This window comes from Pseudopodoces humilis, chromosome 7, assembly GCF_049639895.1.
Source record: "Pseudopodoces humilis isolate 2021_Gansu_Grassland_sample_001 chromosome 7, ASM4963989v1, whole genome shotgun sequence".
Classification (NCBI taxonomy): Eukaryota; Metazoa; Chordata; class Aves; order Passeriformes; family Paridae; genus Pseudopodoces; species Pseudopodoces humilis.
Genome location: NC_142206.1, coordinates 23,678,418 through 23,699,679, shown reverse-complemented (window position 1 = coordinate 23,699,679; position 21,262 = coordinate 23,678,418). Strand labels below are relative to the sequence as shown.

Sequence of the window (21,262 nt, the reverse complement as noted above, 5' to 3'; positions counted from 1 at the left end):
ACCTTCACCACTAACAGGACACCAGGGCTTAAGGAGCTCTGATGTTTCACAAGTTATCGTGAGGGATGCAATGAACGTGTGAGGAGGAAGCAAGTTTGCTTAAAAGTCACTCTATCTTTCAAAAGCATTTCGAGGCTCAGTCCTCAGCCACACTTTCTCTGCTCTAACAACTTCCAGAAATTCTGCTCAAACCCCGGTTTCACACTGTGTTTGTCTCTTCCCATCTGTAGCCCAAAGAATTTATAATCCATTTAGGGAGATTAAAAAATAAGGAAAAAAAAAATCTCAGCAAGTATGTTCCAGAAGTCCGTGTGTCGCACAGCACGCGCGTTTGTGCCCCCGCAGCCCCCCTCGGGGATGTGTACAAACACACACCTCGGAGCAGCGAGGAGCTGTTTCCCAGGCTCTGTGTGCCCGTGGGCACCCCCGCTGCCGCCCCGCCTGGACACGGCGGCGGCGGCCGGAAGCGCAGCACGGCGGCGGCGGCTGCCCGGCGGGGCGGCGGCGCTGGAGCCGGGGGGGCCGGGACCGTCGTGGCCGGCCGGGGGAGGCGGAGCCGAGGGGCCGCCGGGCGGGGCAGGCCCGCGCCGAGCCGCGGCTGGATGGCAGCGGCGGCCCGGGGCACGGCGGCGGTGGCGCACGGTAAGTGCGGCCGGCGGCCCGGGGGCGCAGCTGGGGGCGGGGGTCACCGGGCCGCTGCTGCGGTGCGAGGGGGGACGGCGGGGCCGGGGGCGGCAGCGCAGCTTATCCCCGGGCGGCGGGATGGGGTGAGCGGGGCCGGGCAGCGCCACACGCAGCGGGGCCGAGTCCGGTTCTAGGGGAGTCCGGCCGGGCCGAGCGAGGGACAACTTCGGGAAAGACGCGGCGGGGGGCGGCTGGCGGGGCCGCTGCTGCCGGCAGCCGTGCCCCGGCCCGGCGGGACCGTGGGCTGCGCGCCACCCGCTCCGGGGCCGCGGCTGCCCCCGGGCTCCCGGGGCCGCGTCCCCCCTCGCAGCCCGCCTTTGCCGCAGCTCGCCGGGGGCGCGGAGCCGGGCGGCTGCCGCTGCGGGCGTGCCCGGGGCTGCGAGCGCAGTCCCCGCGGGACGCAGCCGAGAAAGTTTTGGAAGTCCCTCCTCCGGTAGACGGTGCCGCGAGAAGGTCTCGGCGTGGGGGCTGCCCCGCGGGACGCGCGGAGCGGGGGGGCCGGCTCTGCGCGGCCACAGCGGCACAGGGACCCCGGGCGGCACGTAGTGTGCTGCTCCAGAAAGGTGCGTGAGCAGCGTTCATTACTAATCCGCCCCGCGGCAAATGTGTCTCGCTTTGCATCGCTCAGCGTTCCTCTAATGGAAAACCCGCGCTGTCTGTCCCGTCCGCCGCGATGTCAGAGACAATGACACGAGCGGGCCCGCCGCGTTAATCGCCTGCGGGGAGAGCGGGGCCGGAGCCCGGCGAGGGCAGCGGGAGCGGGGCGGTCTGCCCGGCCTGTGCTTCGGGCTGCCACGGAGAGTGGGCTGGGAGGAGAGACGTCCCACCCAGCCCACAGGGAATGAACGCCGCTGCCTGGTCCTCAAACTTCCCTCTCATCCTAGGGATGAAAGGATGCAGGATGGGCAAGGAGTCGGCAGTCTCCCAAACTCCGTTAGCGTTCAGTCTGTTTCAGATGGCCTTTCTTGCCAGCTCGTAGGTTTCCCCCGGGTCTGTAATCTGTTCTGATCTGCGACCCCATTGTTTGTAACCCTGTGCACCCCTAGCTTTTAGCACACGCTGTCATCTGCAGAAATGTGAGTCTGTGTAGAGTATTTTTTTATGAGAGGGATGGGGCAAAAGGGAAGGGTCTCACCAGAACAGTGCATTCCTCAGAGATAGGCAGTGATTCAGAGAGACGGGAATGCTCAGGGAGTACTGGAGACCTTTTGTGCTTCTGCCGAGGTCAGGGTTTCCAGGAGGAATTCAAAACTCTCCACAGGGCTAATGGAGGGAGGTGGTTCATGCTGAGTTTTTTGGCTGCAAATTATGCTTCCTCCCTGGAAAATAACTTTTTTCCATTCCATGCAGTACTCTTTCAACCGTAAGACCAGGCAACTGGCTTCCAGGGAAAACACTTGTAAAAAAAGCCTTTTATTTTATTTTTTTTCCTTTCAACAACATCTAAAATGTTATTATGTGGCAATGAGCAATTGCACCAAGAGAAGAAATTCTGTGGTCTGAGAAGGCAGAATGTCTAGGAAGAGAGTAATAGATAGAAGCATGGTCGTCAGGTCAATATTTAATTTTCTCTTTTCCAGTAGGTTTTTGCTTTGGCATTTTAATTTTGTCTATGTTTCTCAGTCCCTGCCTGCTACAGAGGTGCTCAGTGAGCACTGTGAAGTAAGGGAAGCACTGGGAGCCTCATGCATCTCCTGGCTTGGTGTGCAGCTTACTCTGCTCAGGAGCGTGTAAATGGCAAATTCTCATTTATTTGTTCTTTCTGGGCTGGAAAAGCCTAATGGTTATTCCAGGCCTGAGGCTGTTGCAGGAGGAACTGAGCAGACCTGAGTCCCGAAAGCTCAGAGATGTGGAGCTCTGGAGAGTGCTGTTAGTGGTCATGGTCACCAGGTTGTGAATTGAACACAGCTGGGAGCTGTGATCCCAGACGGAGAATTGTCAAAACTTGATAAATAAATGACCCGCTGGCTATTTTTCTCCCGGAGTTTCCTGCTCTTAAGTATGTGATAAACCCTTCTTGAGAAAACACATCTCTAAACCTGGTTATGCCTCTGCCTCGTGAGCACAGATGTCTCTGAGAACTTGCAGTGCTTTCTCTAGAAATTTCTCAAGACATTCTCTGACTGGGTTCCTAAAAACAGATGCTGTTGTCTAAAATTAAGGGTAGGTAGAGACTTCCTCCATCCTTTGCAACTGTTCTGACAGGGTATTATTTTCCTCTTGAGCAGTTTTTTCCTATGACTATGTCTTCACTGCTTATTTTCTTCCTCTTAAATATTTGTCATAGGAGCAACCAATTTGAATGTTTGAATTATTTTTTTATTTTTTTTTTAGCAAGTGGTTATGATGTGTTAGGAATAAGGAAATGCTGGGAATATGCCCTAAACAATTAGGTGGACACAAAAAGCAGTTCTGGTGTGTCCTGGACAATACACCGAGTTTCTCATAGATGTTTTATAAACATGAGGAATTTATTGCATGAGATAGGAGGTTGTTCCTGAGGCATGATGTAATGATGGTCTGGCTGCACAGGAGTAAAGAAATGTGCTGATTTTTCCTCATGTGGGTAATAGCAGAATAAAGACCTGTGGGCCACAGAAAGTTGACCAACACTAATGTGAGTTAGGGGAATCAGTTTCCTACACCTTTTTACCCGTTTGTTTTTCACCGCCATTCCCTTTTTGAGGAATCTGATCCCTTTTTGTGGCTGGAAGAGCGACATGAAGCCAAGTATGCAGACCTTTTTCAGAGTTCTGGACATGCCCTTTGTCTTGTGTGCTACTGTGTCTTAGTCTCTAAGACCCTTTCAGGTGTCCCCTGGGACTTTTGTGGATTGTGAGTGTGGAGAATGAAATTCAAGAAATCGACCCGTTGAAATAATTGCAGTGTTTACTTTTCCAGATTGATTTTCAAAAGCTGTGACAATGTTACAGACGAGATCTGTGCTGCTTCCCATCATTGCTGAGCTATGTGTGTCTGTTGCTTCTTCATAGGCATGTATGGTTGTATAAATTCTGATTTATTTTCGGTGTGTTCCTCACAAAGTTCTCAGTCATTTTATAGGTCTAATCCTATCATAAAGGATGAGGACATTTATCAGGCCCACTCCAGAGGTGGATGGGGTGTAGGCCTGAAGGACTTAAAAGAAGGGATCTAATCCTTGTAATGAAATGGGATCTGCATCAGCTGTTTCTTTTTCTCAAAATTAAAAAAAACAAAAACATAACCAAACCAAAAACACCCCAACAAAAAATAGCGCTGGAGATTCTGCATCCTAGGTAACCTGTTTCAGTATATCCCCACTTTGGCACTATGTATATTTGTTTCTTCATATTCAGGCTAAATCTTGTTTACCATTTGAACTGATGTGGAAAAAGAGTTGGGCACTTTCCCTTTTTCTTGTGACTTTTAATGTATGCAGGCTGTTCTGTTCCTTTGGTGTTATCTTTTTAAGACTAAACACACCCAGGTCCTTCAGTCCTTTTTCCAGGTCATGATCTCTACACTCTAGTTTTTGTTTTTGTTTCTTTCCACTTCAGTGTCTCAGATTTTTGCATGTGTTTTATGAGGAAGAGTATGTGGGGCTGGATGTGGTCTGTTGGCTACATAGTGGCACTACTACTTTGTGCCAGGATGACATTTACCCTTTTTGTAGCAACATAAGCCTGCTGGTTTGGAATTAATTTTTCAATCAGTGTGTGCTTTTTTCTTTGTAGCGCGTTGGAATTAGTGTTTTGTCATTTCCATTCGATTCCACACCTGCCTCCCCTGCTTTTAGTGTACTGTTTTGTACTGCTCTTTACTGAGATTGGTTTGATAGTAGATTATAGGTAGGTGTGGGGTTCCTGCAGCCAGATCTAAACACTGTGATTAGATGTCCCAAAATCCTGAGCTGGATTGAACTTGTTGTATTGAGGGATTTTTTTGTTGTTGTAATAGAAAAGTGATAGCATTAACAGTCCTTGCTCAACAAGCCAAGCCAGTGTCTTCAGTGGTTCCTTCTTGCATCCCTGCTTCTGATGTTCATGGTCACTGTGCTTGGAGATTGGTGTTCTCCTTCAGAGAAGCCATGGGACCCTGTCCCTTAATTTCTTTCTGATTGCTTTTGATTGCAGCTTGGCTTTCCTCCTGCAGTGTTTTTGTTCAGGGACTGAAACTGGCATGGGGCCATGAGTTAAAAGTAGATTTTCCTGCTTGTTTCTTCTGATGCTGCTCACTGATAGAGTCTGGTGTGAGCATGGTGAGGTGATGCTTCTTGAAGGAGTGGGGGACAAGGGTCAACACCACCCTTTTCATCTACAGTCTTAGATTGGCTCCAACACCCTGAATTTTGTCTTGATAATTTCAGGTCCCCTTCTACCTGGCTGATACTTAATGCTTTGATATCTTTATCAATTTCTTATCTTATAGGTAACTACAAACTGATCATTTAATTTGATCAAGAGTCCTTCAGAGGATTGAAGTTACTGGTGTGTAACTTCTCCCACCTTTTTTTTTCCTTTCATAAAGGTAGGTGAGGCATGATGCTTCTCCAGCCTTCTTGTGGCCTTCCCATACTCCTGTAAATTTTCAAAGATGGTCACTGATGCTTCAGAGATTAGATTGGTTTCTTACATGCTTTCAGGTGAATGCTGTTATTACCTCTCAAGAGCTGTTTTGTGAACATTTGTTAGGTCTATCTCTTTCTAACCCACCCTTTTCTCCCATTTCCAAATTAATTTTGCTTGCCACATTTCACTTTTTCTTTTGGAATATAAGGAACATTTGTACTTCAGCTTTTATATCATTTGCTTTCCTTCCCTCTCTGTCAATGAGTGTAATTATCTTTATTTTTCTCTTCTAACATGCCCTCTTCTCCAGTCTTCTTGTGACTGCAGAGCTCTTATTAACAGCTGTGCTGATTTTGACCAAGAGACCATCTAATCTAGTATACTTCTACAAAAGGATAAAAACAGGACAAGTAGATATGGTATTTTTCAAGTACACTTCTGTTCTCCAGCTCCTCTCATATCAGGGAATTTCCTGAGTCTAATATGAGCTTTAATCATTTAACCATTAACAATCAATAGATTTGGCTTTCTAGTACTTATCCTGTCTTTGGATGAGTGCATGTAAAATTTTTCATCTTTTTTGGAGAAGTGCTACCACACAAGTTACCTGCTGATGAAGAGTCATATTTGTTTGTTTTGAAGCTGACCCTCACTGGCCCCATGTGGATGGGTGTCTGCACTTGTGTCTGATGAGATGGTGAATAATCTACCCTGTTCCCCATCTTTTCACCACTCATGAGTTCACAGGGCCTCTGTTATGTTGCCTGTCTTGCATCTTAATTTGTTTCAGGGGTGCTGTTCCACGGCAAAGAGAAGATTTACCTGGTAGTATCTCTGGTCAATATCTTTTGCTGAAGCCTTGGGACACTGAAGGGCAAGAACAAGGGTAGTTGGAGTCCTTGTCCAGCCCATCTGAAGGGAAATAGTGAAAGCCTGATGCTTTCCCATGATGTCTCAGTTTCATACACCCATTGATAAACAGCCTCTCTGGCCTTAAGCGCTGTGTTGAAATCAAGAGGAGTTTCAGGTGTTCCTCATGGGTATTCATACCTGTGCTAAAACACTGAAGGGAGGGCTTGGTGTCTCCAAGGCTTTTCCTCTGGGATGGTGGAACAGAGGGTTGAACATCTTTTCAGGACTGCTTTCCCCTTCTCTTTTCAGAGATTGGCCAGCCCGGCTGAGACCACTTAGCAATGACAAAACAAAAACTCCTGCTTGATGGGACACTTTCCTTGTTCCTGATCGTGGCCTGTGAAGCTCAGCAGCTCCCGAGGGGTCATGTTGCTGCTAGTTCTGGTTCTCTGTGTGACACGGAGGCAGAGTCTTGGGGCCACCTGTTCAGCAGCGAGCGGCTGGATGCTTGGATCTGTTCTCTCATCGGTTCCTTCATGGTGGGGCTGAGTGGGGTCTTCCCCTTGCTGGTGATCCCCCTTGAGACAGGAGCTGCGCTGCGGTCAGAAGGTAAACCTGCCAACTGCATTGGCCTTTCTGAAGCCAGATGTCCTGAGATGTGACAGCAGCACAGTGGTGAACAGGACCTAGTCACAGAAATGTTCTCTAAAATAGAAAGTCTGTTTTCAGTGCTTTAATCCATACCTGTGAACTTGAAATGGAGTCCTTTGACAAATGTAAGCCCTGGATGGAGCTTGTACTGAACAGAATACTGTTTTTTACCCTGCTTGGTTCAGGACCCTCCCACACACTATTGTCCTAGCCAAATGGTGCAAGGGCTTTTTCTTGCACTCCATTTGGTTTGTGCTCTCTACTTTGAAAGCTTGCTTTCCAGATGCTTCTAGTTTGGGTTTCTTTGTGCAAAATCTCAGCGGGAGGTGTTTTAGTTCCTGGCTGAGTAGTGATCAGATTTTTGCTTCTTGTTTCGTCTTTTTGGTTTTTTTTTAAGCTGGGTCATGCCGTTTGAAGCAGTTGTTGAGTTTTGCCATTGGTGGACTGCTGGGAAATGTGTTTCTCCACCTGCTTCCTGAAGCCTGGGCCTACACATGCAGTGCAACAACAGGTATGAGAGCCTTATGTGCCTGGAAGCAGCTTGTGCTGTGCCTGTTTTGAATCTGTTCTGCCTTGAAAAGCCCAGTCTGGGTCTGCCCAAAAACTGGTCTAGGCTGGTATCCTTTTTCAAGTAATATATAAAAGCAGATGCCGATGGAAGGATGTGAGACTAAAAGACCACACACTTAGTACTACATCTTTGTACTTAGGAGTCCTTCAGACTTTGAAATTAGAGGCTTTCTCAGTTGGCCATGGTTTCTCTATGGTTAGTAACTTGGAATGGTTTTCTTGTCTATTAACTTTTCTTATCATGCCTTGGACTCCTGTAAATATCTGTTGATTTTCCTTTGGTCCCTTCTGTAAGGAAAGGGAATGCTTCTTTAACCTGGTGGGAAGTTATGAATGTGTATGTGGTCTGGTATGTGAACATGTTCGTCATTTCAGTTAGCAATCAGGTGCCCCTTTTTTACAAATCTGTCCCTATAGTAGTGTTATTCCTAGAACCTCTTTTTTGGCACTAACTGGGGCCCCTCTGTTGGATGCTTTTGAATTATGGGTGCTCATGTGTTGCAGACTTTGCTCCATGAGAAGCCATGGAATGTTGTCTATAGAGCCACAATTGAGATTGGAGGGTGGGGCAGGGGAAGAAAAAGGAAATGGAGTGACAGAAACTTGTGTTTGCCAGCAAATTAAACACTGAGTTGGTATAGACCTTGTGGTATCAGTGTGGTTCCTTCATCCTTCAAATAGCCAGGGTTCCTGAAACCTATAATGTTTGTATCTCTCTACTTCAGCAAACTGATGTCATGAAAAGCAATTGCTGCTGCATCCCACCTTTTGAGAAACCAAAAAGTAGTTTATGGCTGAAAATGTGAGAGAGGGAAGACAATGCTCTGGGTTTCCCAGACTTTCTTTCACCTATGTCTTGGGGTTTCAAATCTTCCAGGCCTTTAGTCCTCTTTTTCCTCACAGCTCTAGGACTGTCAGCAGAACCTGCTGTACTTTTTTTTCACCCTTTCTACAGTGGGTCCCAAATTACTCTGTCTTCCTGCTCAAGCTTGTTTGCTTCTGCCAGACTGTCCTGAAGCGTAAAGGTTTCCTTGACCCATGTAAGTCCTGTTACAGAGTCTTTCTGTTCTTCCAGTGCAATGCAATTTCCATTTCTGCAGTGAGGCTGAATGGATTATTATCTCACAAGCTTGGCTGTAATTGAAAAGAAAGTTTATAGCTTTGGGCATAATAACTTGCTGAGGTGTGGCAGAAAGGGGAAGGTGAGTTTGTAACTCCACTAACAGCAGATTTCATGTCAGGGCTTGCTCTTCAGTAGGTACAGCTGCTGGATTTTAGTTGATGTAATATTCACTTGCCTCTGGAGCTCAGGGAAATTCCCAGTGTTGTCAGGAAATATTCTGTGTTGAGCTGATGTGGAAGAAAGGTTGGTGGCTCTCACTCTGAGTGTCTCAAGATGATGGTATCTGTTAGATCAAGAATGAGCAAGTGAAACCAATCTGTTTGGAGATGTGTTTACTCCTCCTACCTTGCAGGGAGTTTTTCCGCTGTCATTTATTTTTTGTCTTGGAACTGCATGAAAAACTACCTACTTAATAGAAACATGAAGATTTCTCTTTGGTCCTTCAGGAGAAGGGCAGAGCTTTCAGCAGCAGAAGCTTCTTGGTCTCTGGGTGATCATTGGTTTCCTGACCTTCCTGGTGCTAGAGAAGATCTTCCTAGAGAAAGAGGAGGAGTATCCTGGTGTGGTAAGTTAGCAGCCTGAGGGGAGGGAGCACTCTTATATTTGAAGCTCTGTACTAAATACCTCATCTGCCTTATCTGACAGCATCAGGCAACTATCCTGTAGCTGTGAGTACCTTGTCATTGCCCTTTGGGAGTTTTTTGCCACTTTTTTGCCACTGGTCTGTAGGAGTAGGTTTCAGGCTTTTGTTTTTGTGGTTTTAACTGAGATATCTCACTTCTGGTTTGGTTTTGTTCTTCATGAGGTAAGTGTAACAGAGGGCTCCTGTTTTGTGGGGACTGGGAGCTGGAGCACTCTGCAAATAAGCTTTTTGCTCAAGTAAGCTTTGAGGGGTGGCAGCTTGCTGATGCATGTTCCACTGACCCATTGTGACTCATTCTCTTTCTGGGATCTCAGTCAGGACAAAGGCCAGTCTTCTTGCAGATGTCTTGGTTATGTCCTGGACCAGATGCTTGTTTGGGTTACTTTGTGTGGGTAAGGGGTTTATGATTGGCCAGGTAATACTAAATTCAAAGGAGTCACCCAGCTGCAAAGGGGTGACATAGATGAGGCAGCAGAAGATAATTCCAAGACAGAGGAGGGCACCTAGTCTTCAGACATCTCACAACTCCTAGTTGCAGCTCCTTTAGACTGTTCAGTCCTTGCTGTGCCATGACTTTTGAGAGGTGAAACTGAAGGTCAGGCACTACATAAGAGCAATTAGGTGTTAACTTTGACTCAATGTGAGACTTTAAAGGAACTTCATCTTCTCACTTAGAGAGAGGCTGAAATGCTAGATAAATATTTTGTTGTTTGGAAGATGATGATCCCAGCTATAGAATAATTCTGTAGACTTAGTTATGCTGATGCACTGGGGAGAGCAAGACTCTTTTTCCCCATCTCCGGCCCAGATGGAGTTGTATTTCTCTGGGCAGCAGCTGCTAACTGGAGGGGCAGGCTCAGTCCCTTATCTTTCTAGTAGAATCTATCTCATGCCAAGGGATTGTGACTCCAGTTCCTCCTCTTTCTATTTCTCTTGAGGATTGGGAAGTCTTAGCTCTTGTCTTTCAGGGCAGATGTCACAATGCTCTCTGAATCGATCTCATTTCTGGCTGTTACTACTAAACTGGGGTGTCAAAGCTTCTGGGTCACATTGTAAGGACAAAAGGATTAAGGGTGAAGCTTGGATTTCTGATCCTGATTCATGCTCATTCATCACTGAAAAAAACTCAGTGGCAGGTTTGTTTCCCCTAATTTAGGACTGTGATTCCAAAGCACCATCTGGAAAGATTCCCAATGGAAGTGGCTGTCCCCTGCCGAAGGGGTCCTCTCAGTCCCAAAGAGCACGAGCACAGTGTAATGGCTCCTCTCTCCAGTCTGGTCCAAAAAACAACAGAATCAAGGTAAGAGACCCACAAACTCACCTTCACTTTTTAGTCAGGAATTGTCTGTGGAAAGAATGTGCTTGAGTGGGGAACTCAGCATTTGAGTTGTGCTTAATTTTGCTCTCTCAAACTGTGTCCTGGTCACAGCAGGGAGGAAATAGCAAACGTGGAGAAAATCTACACTGCAGCTTATGTGGAAGAGGCTAAGTTAATAATATAAAGGCATAAGTCTGATGATGTGTGTTTTGGCTGAATTCTGATACCAAAATACAGAATTTCATGTTTTGTTACTCTATATTTTATAGTCAATATGTCTTTATTTGCTTAATTTTTTGCACCATGATTTCTCTGTTCTCTACAGCCTGCATTGTACTGATTCTGAGCTGCACTTTTCCTTTTAAGGCACCTTTTGGAAGTGTTTTGACACCTTTAGGAAATGTGTTGAAGCTACCCAGTGTAGAATTTAAAAGTTCAGTTTCTCAGATTATCAGTTTACCTGCTGCCAAAAAGGACTTCTTGTCCACTTCTGTCCCCAAACTTGTATTTCCCATCACTTCCTTTGCACTGGGTCTCATCTGACCTCACAGTGAGCCTATTCAGGGAGCTAAACAGGCAAAGGATTTGCTTGTCTACACCCACACACCCACCTCCCACCCCCCGGTCTATTTCTCTCCTAACTTAACTTCTTGAATCAGCTTGGCATGCAGACAGTCTGCCTGTAGTGCTGGGATAAGGGAGATCAGCTCATAGGCTCATAGGCTCTGGAGGTGGAGGAGGAAGAGCCCTGCACCATTGGAAAGTGGATAACCTTTACATTGGCTTGGCTTTCTGTTCAATGTTACTATCTTTGTACTTTGGAAAACCCTTTTCTGGGTGAACTTACAAGTGAGAGAGTAAACAACCGCTTTGGTGAAAGAAGACCTGCAATTTGAGTTTGAAAGCCCATAAAAATGTGCAAGATTGTATGAGTGCAACTATGGACAGAAAGTGAACTAGCCTAAAACTGCATATGTGGTCAGTCAGAGGCTCTTCAGTCTTTCTATTTTAAAGCTGTTTTGCTGTAACTTTATAGCTCTTCCTACAGAACATGAAAGTTATGCTGAGGTCACTGAGTATTTTTGACATCTGTCCAATTCATGTAATTTGTACATAACACTGCACTAACTGCAAGGTGCCACGTGGATGGTTCTAGAGGTGGTAATAGTGAAGACACCAATATTACTGGGTTATGAAACATTGTGCCCTAATTTTGGAAGGGTTTATATAAGGAACTATAGACTACTGATTTCAAGTAGAAATGAAACACTGATAGGTGATACAATTGCTCAGGACATGGTCCTAATAGAAAAAATAATAATATAATTAATGCTAATTTATGTAAGATAAATTCTTATCAGCAAGTCATTTTTCCTGCCTCTTATTCAGGCATTAAATAGTTTAATAAAGGCCAAGACAAATGTACATAAAACATAACTTTCTCCCCCATTCTAATCAACTTTGCTAATATTAGCTGTATTAAAAATCTGTTATTCTATGTTATCAAAAGGGACTGGTTTAATGCAGCCCCCCTCAAATCTGTTCACTGGTGGGTTATGATTTTTCTAAGTCATTATTTATAAAAACAGTATTTCTTCACATTTGCAGGTACTTTGTTACATAAATGGAACATTGTGACTGCATGAAGTCAGTGATAGCAGCTAAACTGAGCAACTTCATCAAAAGTGCTGAATTTTTAACAGGTTTTGATACATGCAGTTATGAGGAATAGATTAAGAAGGACCACAGATCATATTTACAAGATAGGGGTAGTTTCTAGTAGGTCAGTGCCTTGGAAAAACATAAGAGGATTGCAGTATGAAATTGTCTGAACACGTTCTTCCCCCATAATGCTACAGCCAGGAGGATGGATGAGTAGGAAATAATACGTAAGAGGAGAGGTGAGAGTTCTTCTTTCTGCATAGCAGTAGTGGAACAACTATCTGACTTTTTCCAGTAGAGCCATTCCAAATATCCAAAATACTACTGATAATTTGTAAAGGAGCCTGGAATGAGATGAAACAGTATTTTAAGTTTGCAGTGCATGATAAGTGTCTTTCTTTGGTTTAGCTCTGTAGTCATGATAGATCAAGGGTGACTTAGAGTATACAAATACCCATGTTTGAGGAATGACTAAATTTGAATAGTTACAGCTATAGCAAACAGTAGCAGACTAGAACACAGAGACAGCTCTCTAAGTGAGGGAAACTTGCCAATGGACCAACTTGCCTTAGAGATAGCAGATTTTTATCACTTGTGAGCTGTAAACTGTGGTTTAAGCTGCTCTCTACAGAGTACATGATATCTTAAGAAACAATGAACTTTATGCACAAATTAAATTAAATTCTTTCAGTTGTGTTATGTGGAAGGCTTCGACAACCATGGAGAGCCTTTCTAGCTTTAAAATCCTAACACATCTGTTCAGTTTTACAGATGGTTGTCAATATGCATGAATTAGAAACCAAAGACTTAATGGGTATAGTTTTAACTTTCTACCTTCTGATCTTATAATCTGAATATTTTAATAGTCTTCCCGGTAGGGTGGAAATTATCAAACCTACCAAGATACTCCTGCGTTGTTAGCCTGTTTCCTAAGGCAACAACATAAGCAGTCATTCCATCTGTCTGTCCATCTGTTCTGCCCTTCATTTTCAGTAACTTTTGAACCCATAATTAATTTTCCTTGAGTTCAAGAGAGGATAGGAGTCTTGGGGGTGATCAGATTTCTGCAAGTTCCATAAAAATCAGCGTGGCAGTAGAGGAGGAATACAAAGGGATGCCCTGTTGAAAGCAGCACTTGGAACTCAGGTGCCACGTGCTGCCTGGCAGATGCTCCTGGCTGCAGCTGGCCTGGCCTGCTGGGGACAGGGATGCCACACCATGTGTGCTGGGCAGGGCACCTGCAGGGAAGTGGTGCTGCTGGGAGTGACCAGAGTAGGTACTCGCGAAGGAAAGAGTGAAATCCATAGCATGGCAGATTTTTTTGGTTCTTCTGTTCTCTCCAAAACCCCTATTTTTTCAGCAAACAAAAAGGGAAAGATACTATTTGAATGAACAAAGTCATTCTTCAGGACTTAATGATTAGTAAGTTGTAGTGAGTTGACTGTTGTCCACATATGTATTAGAACTTCTGCTTTTTAGCTGCTGCTAGAATATGTCCTAGCTTGAAAATGTCAGGTGGGAGATCTCCTTTGCATGCAAACATAGATCAGTTCTGTCCCTCATTGCAGCCTTTATTCCCTCAACAAGTGAAAACATTGTGTACAGTACTTTTGCCTTGCTTATTCTTTCTTTCCCCCTGTGGCACATGGGGTCCTGGTTGATTTGTGGAAGTCTGTTTTATTACACAGTGACATTAATTCTGAAGCATGAACATAAACACTTCATCTGGCTGTGCTCTTTATGTGCAATGAGAAAATCCTATTAGGGATTCGCAGAATGTAAATGTCAGAGGCTCATAACTGTCAAATCAACCCAATTTATTTCTGAGCACTCCAAAGCTTTGCTTCTTTCAGTGACAGCTTTTGCCCAAGCCACTGACAACAAAAAGTCATAATGTTTTAATCATGAAGTCTATTTTTTCCCTATACGGTGGTATGGGAAAGCATTTTTGTGTAAAACTTCTCTGAATAATTATTATTATCCTGTGGGTAAAACACCATAAAGTAAATAAAACAACATGAAAAGGAGAATTTTAGTCTTGGGTCTGCCTGCATGCATCTGTTTGTGTTTCCTTTCTTACAAAAACATGCAGGGATCTTTTCCATTCATTGTGGAGATGTTACTTAGATTATTACTTAAAAGTAGGTTAGGTTCTGCTGAATCCTTAATTTTCATATTTAATCATCAATGCACTTTAAAAAATCAGATAGAAACAAGGAAGAGCATAGGACCAAAAAGAGCTAATGAAGTCCATCAGCACTTGTGGTTGTCCAGCTGAACTTTGGCATCTGATGCTGTGGTGAAGAAGTTAATGCTTCACAGTTTCCAGTCTCTCCACTCACTGGATACTGCCCTGTATCTGGAGCTCTTGCAGTCCAGAGACAGATTGATGATATATGGGATAACACCTGGTTTGATAATAAACTGAAGTGCCCTATAGTGAACTGCAGTATCTCAGGACCAACGTGCATTAGTTTTTGTTAAATCTGATGGAAAAAAAGCCCAAACCCTGTGAGCTAAAGAGCTGGAGTGGTACCCTCTGGTAAAATTACTTTAGGTTAAATACTCAGATTTTGTCAGGAGATGACCCTAGTTAAAATGTTAGAGAATTTTAATATGGAGATGGACTTCTGAGGTAGGCAGCTGCTTTATGCTTATAATTTTAAGAAATGTGTTTATCTGCAAATGCTGATACATGCTATCCAGCCTTCTAGTAGGTGTTTTTTTGGTGACTGTCATCACTATCTTCTCTTTTGATTCTTTGTTAAGGGAAAGCAAACCCACAAGCATGAACTTTTTTGGTACAATGTTTGAAGATTTATTTAGTTATAGAAAGTAATTCCAGCAGCATTTGTTCTGTTGCATTGTTTTTGCCAGCTTTTGAAGAGGAGATATTTAACAGTTGGATATTAAAGTACATGACTTGAAAACAAGATCAAGTCATATTTGAATCCAGTCACCTGTGTAAATTAGTCAGTGTTACCTAAAATTGCTTTGACTTAGAATTAAATATATTCTTGCATTTTGACTTTCTTCTTTTTCTTTTATTTTTCTGTTTTTAGAGCTCTTCATCATTTGCATGCAGTAATTATTCTAATCTCAGACAATACTTGCTTACCCTAAAACTTAGTTTACTCTAAAACCAAAAATGACATTTAATTTGTACTCAAGCACTGATATAGTTTAAGATTTTCAGCAGAAGCATTGTGCTTTGTCCTTTCCCATCTGAATGTGACTGCATAACCCATGTCTAAGCTGTGTGCTTGCTTTTATCTTCTTACATCTCTTCCTTTATCAGGGGCTCTTCCTTCTCTTTGCAGATTAGTGGGTACCTCAATCTGCTGGCCAACACCATTGATAACTTCACCCATGGCCTGGCAGTAGCAGCCAGCTTCCTGGTTAGCAGAAAGGTAAGGTTTCTGTCCCCAGCTGTGTACTGAAATGGAGAGGCCTTGTCTCAAGTGTGAAACCGCTAAAAATGTAAAGGAGTTCCTTCCTATTTGCTGGAATTTTCTGAGAAAATACAGGCTACAGTAAAACCCAACCCTATCCTGACCCTATGATGCAGAGCTTCTTTGAATTTGGGACACGTTAGTCATTTGTACTGGCATTAGGGGATGGATTAGCTCATCTACCCTCATCTACTCAAAAGGCAGTCCAGAAATAACATGATGAGGATGGTCACCTCAGAATCTGGGACACAGACAAGGCAGAGATGTTTAGTGCATTTTTCTTTGGTCTTCAACACTGGTGATGGGCTGTGGCATCCCCATTGCCCTGAGCTGGAGCACCATGACTGTGAGAATGATGAACTCACAGTCAACCCTGCACTCATGGGATCTACTGCTCCAGCTGGATCCCTGTGAGTGTATGGGACATGAAGGGATTCATCTAAGAAAACTCTGTTTCCTAATTGCTTTCTCTCTGCTGCAGGTTGGGTTCCTAACCACAATGGCCATTCTCCTGCATGAAATCCCACATGAGGTGAGAGGGCTTTGTATCCTGCCATCACAAGGGGGATTACAATGTGCTTCCTCTACTAAGAGGAGGTCTGGGTCTGGTTAACATTTTCTTGTCTTCTTGAAAGCTGCTCCCTCTGGGGAGACTGACAACATTGAAAACCAGGAACAGTCTTGAAGCACTGGCCTTGTTGTGAATGACCTTTGTGACTGAGAATTTAGTATTCAAGTTTATTAACTGTCAGCTCTTGGTTTTCTTAGGTTGGAGACTTTGCAATCCTACTTCGGGCTGGCTTTGACCGCTGGAGTGCAGCCAAGATGCAGCTTTCCACAGCTCTGGGGGGAATTCTAGGAGCCTGCTTTGCAATATGTTCTCAGTCACCAAAAGGAGCAGGTAAGGTTCCCTGGGACCTCTGTAGAAATGGGGGGTGGGAGGCAGTGCTTGTCATCCTTGTGTATCTTCTTTCCCTTGTGTTGTCTCCCATGGCTCTGTCTCAGTAATAACCAAAGCTTTCTGTATTCGTGCAGGAGAAACAGTAGCCTGGATCCTCCCTTTCACTTCTGGAGGATTTTTATACATTGCCTTGGTAAATGTTGTGCCTGATCTCCTGGAGGAAAAGAATCCTTGGTAAGTGCTCCCTCCTGTTCCTCTGCAGCAATTCGTGCTGCCGGGGGCAGGGATATATCCCTTCCCTGTGCCTCTTCTGCAAGAGTGTGAATGCCAGCATTACAAATCCTATGGACAAGACTGGACTCAAAATAGACTGCTGTGCTATTTATTGCATTTGTGGGACTACAAAGACCCTCTGTAACACAAGAGCTTTCACCTGGGTGAGTCCCAGAGATTGTGCTGGCAGGGCCAGCTAGAGCAGGTTCCTGGGAAACATGTCCAGTAAGGACACCACTGCCCAGTCTGCTTTCAGCTTCCAGCACATACTGGTGTAGAGACTGTCTGAATCAGGGCCCCACAGAGGTGTGTATGTTTGATAGCCACATCTGAATCTATCATTCCATGCTTCTCTCATCCTTTTCTGACCCTACCCATTAATTAGGGCCTCTGCAACCTCTTTTTGGCAGCAGAGTTTGACTGTACTAAGTGATGCTTCTTAATATTTGGTTTTTACACTCTTGCTTATTGATATTTTTTTTTTTATTATGTATCACTGTTGCTGTGTGAGTATAAAATAGTTTTCTTCTCTTTATCACTCAGCATTTCGTAGTCTGTCATTGTATTCCATCTCAGACATCTCTCTTCTGCACTGGTATATATATTCCAATATATTTGGGTTTCCTTCATGTATTATTTTAGTTTCTTGCAGTGTAATTAAGGCTGTAGCAGATCCAAATCCAGCTGTTCCATAGCAACAGCCCTCTCAGATCTGCTGGCAGAGCTGCCCCTGAATGTTCCCTCCTATTTTAATTGTAATAAGACAAGTAACTTTAGTAATTTAAATAAGATGCCTTGATTCACCTAGTTAATTTTGACTGAAACAGTGCTCAAAAAAACAGCTCCACAGTTCTATCTGAGGAGATTGGAACTTTTTGTGGAGAAGTGTTAATTCGGGTTGGTAACCTCTTGTGTTGGCAGAGGTTGTTGGCAGAATATGCAGAAGTGGGCTGCACACAGTCACTTCAATCCAACATAAACCCAAGATAGTGCTAAAAGAATGGCCAATTTTTTTTTTTTTCTGTAACTATAGTTGTTAGCTGGATGAGTGTCTAAAGTGTCTGTGCACATGCTGCATAAGTGCTGGTTTCCTCGTGAGTGAAAGGACATGAATATGTATTTGAGTAGCTGCATGACTGAATCAGCTTGAATTGATTTGGAAGCCTGGAGCGGGGCCTTGCAGCTGAGTGGAACAGCTCCCTGCCAGTTTATAGACAACTTCTTTGCTGGAGGTGCTGGGAGGGTCTTATCTGTGTTAGTGACTTCATACAGCTGTTGTGTTCTCCACGTGGTAGATTTGGAAGGGCAAAGAACAAATCATTGGAGAGCTCTGTGCAGCTGCCTATGGGGATTGGTCTATGGCTCCTTTTAATTTTGCTGTTTCTTTCCCAGGAATTCCCTGCAGCAAATTCTGCTCCTGTGTACGGGCATTACAGTCATGGTGCTACTCGCGCTCACAACTGAGTGACCTCTGCGCAGACCTCGTGATGCCTCCCAGAGCCACCACAGTGACTCTGAGCTTTACAAAGCAATAAGGAACACTAATGTTACTTCCTACGTGTGTGTGCGCAGATCTGGCTGCTAGTATGAGAAGCAGGTGAGAGAGAGGTCTGGCTGTGCAAGACTTCATTCCCTGGCTCTCCTATCCCTGTTCTGCTAAAATTCACACATGAGGGCTTCTGTTCTTTTTTTGTTTGGTTGGTTTTTATGGGGCAAAAGATACACTGGGCAGAAATGAACTGAACAACTGCTCCACTTATGAGTGAATGATGTTTCATTCTGATGGAACTGCACCTCCCAAGCTCTTGCGTGAAAACAACAGAGGTGATTCCTGTCGCTGATGAAGATAAAGGATTTTTCCTACTGCTTTAAGGGCTGGAGGCAGAACAGGCATGACAGAGCAACAATAAACAGCTTTAGCCTGGACCCCTACCCACGAGAAGTTGATGGTGCTATGAGATAGAGGGGAAGAGACCCTTTCCAACTTGATCTCCAGCTGTTCATTGACACTACTTGTTCCTAAAGGTAGTATTGGCCTCAGCAGTCCAGCTCTTTTGGTCTATTTTGTTTACATTGAAATTGAGCCAAAAGCTTGAGGCACTTTAGGGTAGGTCACTACAATTAAATGACTTAGCTTGGAGATTACTTGCCTCAGCCCTAATAGCCAGCACAGCCCAACTGTTTATCTGATAAATGATCAGTAAATGTTTCTTCAATTGCCAACTACCAGCTCGCTCACACCTGCAGGGAAAGCCATGTAGCTGTTGTGACTGAGCTCCCTCTCCTCATAACCATCAGTTGAACATGCCTCTGAGCCTGCTCGTGAGACCTGGTTCATGCACCATCTGCCTCACACCGTGTTTCAGAGCTTTCTTCAGGTGTAGCATGTTAGACCTGCCGAGCATGCTGCTGCACCCCTAGACCGTCATGGCAGAGGGGCTTGAACACTACAGCCTGGGCAGCAGCTGAGGACTCCTGGTTAGCTTTTCCTCTGTTCAGTGTAGACTATTAAAGAGCATACTGTAGATGGTAGCCTATTTCTGGGGTTCTTACCTCAGATGAGTTGAGCTCATCTGTTGAGGATGAATGAATAAGAAATATTTTAGATGGGCAGGTTGAAACTGCTGGTGATAATATTTTTAAGTAAGGTGAGAAAGGGATATGAAAGGGTGACAATAAGTATGCTTTAAGAGGAGTTTTCTGTTATGTGATGCTTGGGATAAAATTTTTGGCAATTTGAGACCAATAAAAATAAATAAAATTTCTAGTGCTTTCCTCCATCCTAGCTTACAGGGCTGACCAGGCCATAATTCCACAGGGATGTTTTATTGCCACAGAGGTGTGCAGCTGCTAGGTCATCCCTTCTGTAGAACTTAACTTTGCTCTGCTTAAATTTGTTTAAAAACAGGTCTAACTGAACTAGCAGAGTCACTGAACACTTAACAGGTGCCACAGTGTGGTTTACACCAACTTAGCTCAGTCTTTTAACAGCTTTTGTGAAGCAGTACAGCTCTCCAGTCTGCCCAGGGCCTTACCAAGAGGGCTCACGCATTAGGAGGGCGATTTGGGTCAGAGCAGCAAGGCAGGTATGCTGCCCACAGCAGAGGCATTACTTCCCTAAGAGATTTCTGAACTGTTGACACAGTTCTTTTTTATGACAGCTCCTGTCCTACTTTTCAGTGAATTCTGGAGAGCTCATGCTTGCAGTTCTGTCTGCCCAGGAGCTGCTGTCAAAATTTTTTTCAGCTTTCCTTTCCCTGGACTTATGTTCGTAACTAGTTTCACGGCAACAAGGAGGGAGGCTTAGTGCAATTGTTTATTCCTCTTAACAAAGTTGCCTTCCTGTGCCAACTACTCTCTCCATCATTCAGTTGTCCTGTGGTCTGAAGGGTAGCATCCACTTCCTGCTTTCCTGGAAGGATGATTAATCCAGTTAGCCTGCAGGGACTGGGGGAGTATGCCAACCCTCTGGTTCTAGCTTTGGGGGTTCCTTCTACCCAGGGACTGCAGCTAAGCAGACCCTGTAACAGGGCTCTGGAGGAAGCAGGCTTACACAGAAAGCTATGCCTGCTGTTTCTCAAGATGTCTTTCCCAAAATAAGGCTGGCATTTAAGTTGAGGCATTGCCAGGTGAGTGCCCATGAGTTGGCGTTGTTGCATCAGCACTGAGCCTTGCCAAGACTGAAAACCACAGTCAGGATTTTATACTCAGCATTCAGGAATGTGAAGTGGATGACACCGAAGAAAGAATTTCTGAGCTGTTTTTCTTGGCTGCTGTCACAGGCATGGATAGTCTGTGGTTCTTGGGAAGATACCCGGGTAGGAGGTAGCATGGGGCTTGTGGGAGGGAGGGGTTCGATAGATTTCTATTGCATCAGCCCTGGGGCTGGGGATTGAGAGCCTTGGGAGGAAATGGAGCATCACTCCACCACATTTGTCACTTTTGGAAATGCAGAGAGAATTGTATTTTCTAGCTCTATTTTTTCAGCTGCTCTTATGCATTTTCCCCCTTCATCTGTATTGGTCTGCTCTGCACGGAGACAATAGAGATGAAATAAATGGTTTTCCATGTCAGTTTGTGTTGTTGGGTTATTTTGTTTGGCTGGTTTGGGCATTTTTTGAAGTTCCTATTTTCCTTTGATTTAAAAACTCAATTCAAATTAAATTTAAATTACAGAGACATATCTCTGGTTTAGTCTAGAGCAGTCTGGACTCTAGATTGCTGTCAGACTTTCCCCAGACTTTCACAGTTGAAAGAAAAAGTTCTATTCCAGTTTCTTCTTCCTGCTGTCATGGAACTGTTGTCCAGGAGCAGTGTGGTAGAATCGTAATTCTTGACTGCTGCTCTGGGTTCCCTGAAAAGCATCACTAAGTAAGTTTCTCCTCTTTCAGGGGAAAGCTTGCATGGTAACTTTATTGTTCTGAGAGTTTTGTAATCATACTTGACTGTAATCAGTTACTTTTTAAATCAAAAATCCTCAAGGCCTGTCTGGTTTCAGTTAATGCTAAGCTAGATACCTGCCATTTAGGACAAAGGTGCAATCTTCAAATGTTCTGTGTTCCAGTTGCCCAGAAAGGACAAAA

The 21,262-nt window shown here is 44.5% G+C and overlaps 1 protein-coding gene across 4 annotated transcripts; it reads left to right on the top strand.

Moving 5' to 3' along the window:
* The first annotated feature begins 551 nt into the window (after nt 1-551).
* Nucleotides 552-20,752, top strand: SLC39A13 (solute carrier family 39 member 13). 4 transcript variants are annotated; one of them, XM_014252164.2, is made up of 11 exons: nt 572-642; nt 5,095-5,193; nt 6,396-6,695; nt 7,135-7,248; nt 8,877-8,995; nt 10,230-10,373; nt 15,374-15,463; nt 15,987-16,037; nt 16,274-16,406; nt 16,541-16,640; nt 18,072-20,752. In XM_014252164.2, exons 3-11 carry the CDS (start codon nt 6,428-6,430, stop codon nt 18,145-18,147), a joined length of 1,095 nt encoding a protein of 364 aa, XP_014107639.1. In that variant the 5' UTR covers nt 572-642; nt 5,095-5,193; nt 6,396-6,427; the 3' UTR covers nt 18,148-20,752. The 4 variants fall into 4 exon arrangements, with proteins under 4 accessions (XP_005522489.1, XP_014107639.1, XP_087914339.1 ...); XM_005522432.3 differs by lacking the exon at nt 5,095-5,193 and having other exon boundaries at nt 552-642; XM_088058213.1 differs by lacking the exons at nt 572-642; nt 5,095-5,193 and adding an exon at nt 1,157-1,247.
* Nucleotides 20,753-21,262: the final 510 nt, after the last annotated feature.

Excerpts from the sequence above, each read along its gene's own strand:
- SLC39A13 (XM_005522432.3), top strand. The coding sequence starts at position 6,428 with ATGACAAAACAAAAACTCCTGCTTGATGGGACACTTTCCTTGTTCCTG. Across the intron at positions 6,696-7,134 it reads AGCTGCGCTGCGGTCAGAAG|CTGGGTCATGCCGTTTGAAG; the intron begins GTAAACCTGCCA and ends TTTTTTTTTAAG. Across the intron at positions 15,464-15,986 it reads GCTTCCTGGTTAGCAGAAAG|GTTGGGTTCCTAACCACAAT; the intron begins GTAAGGTTTCTG and ends TCTCTGCTGCAG.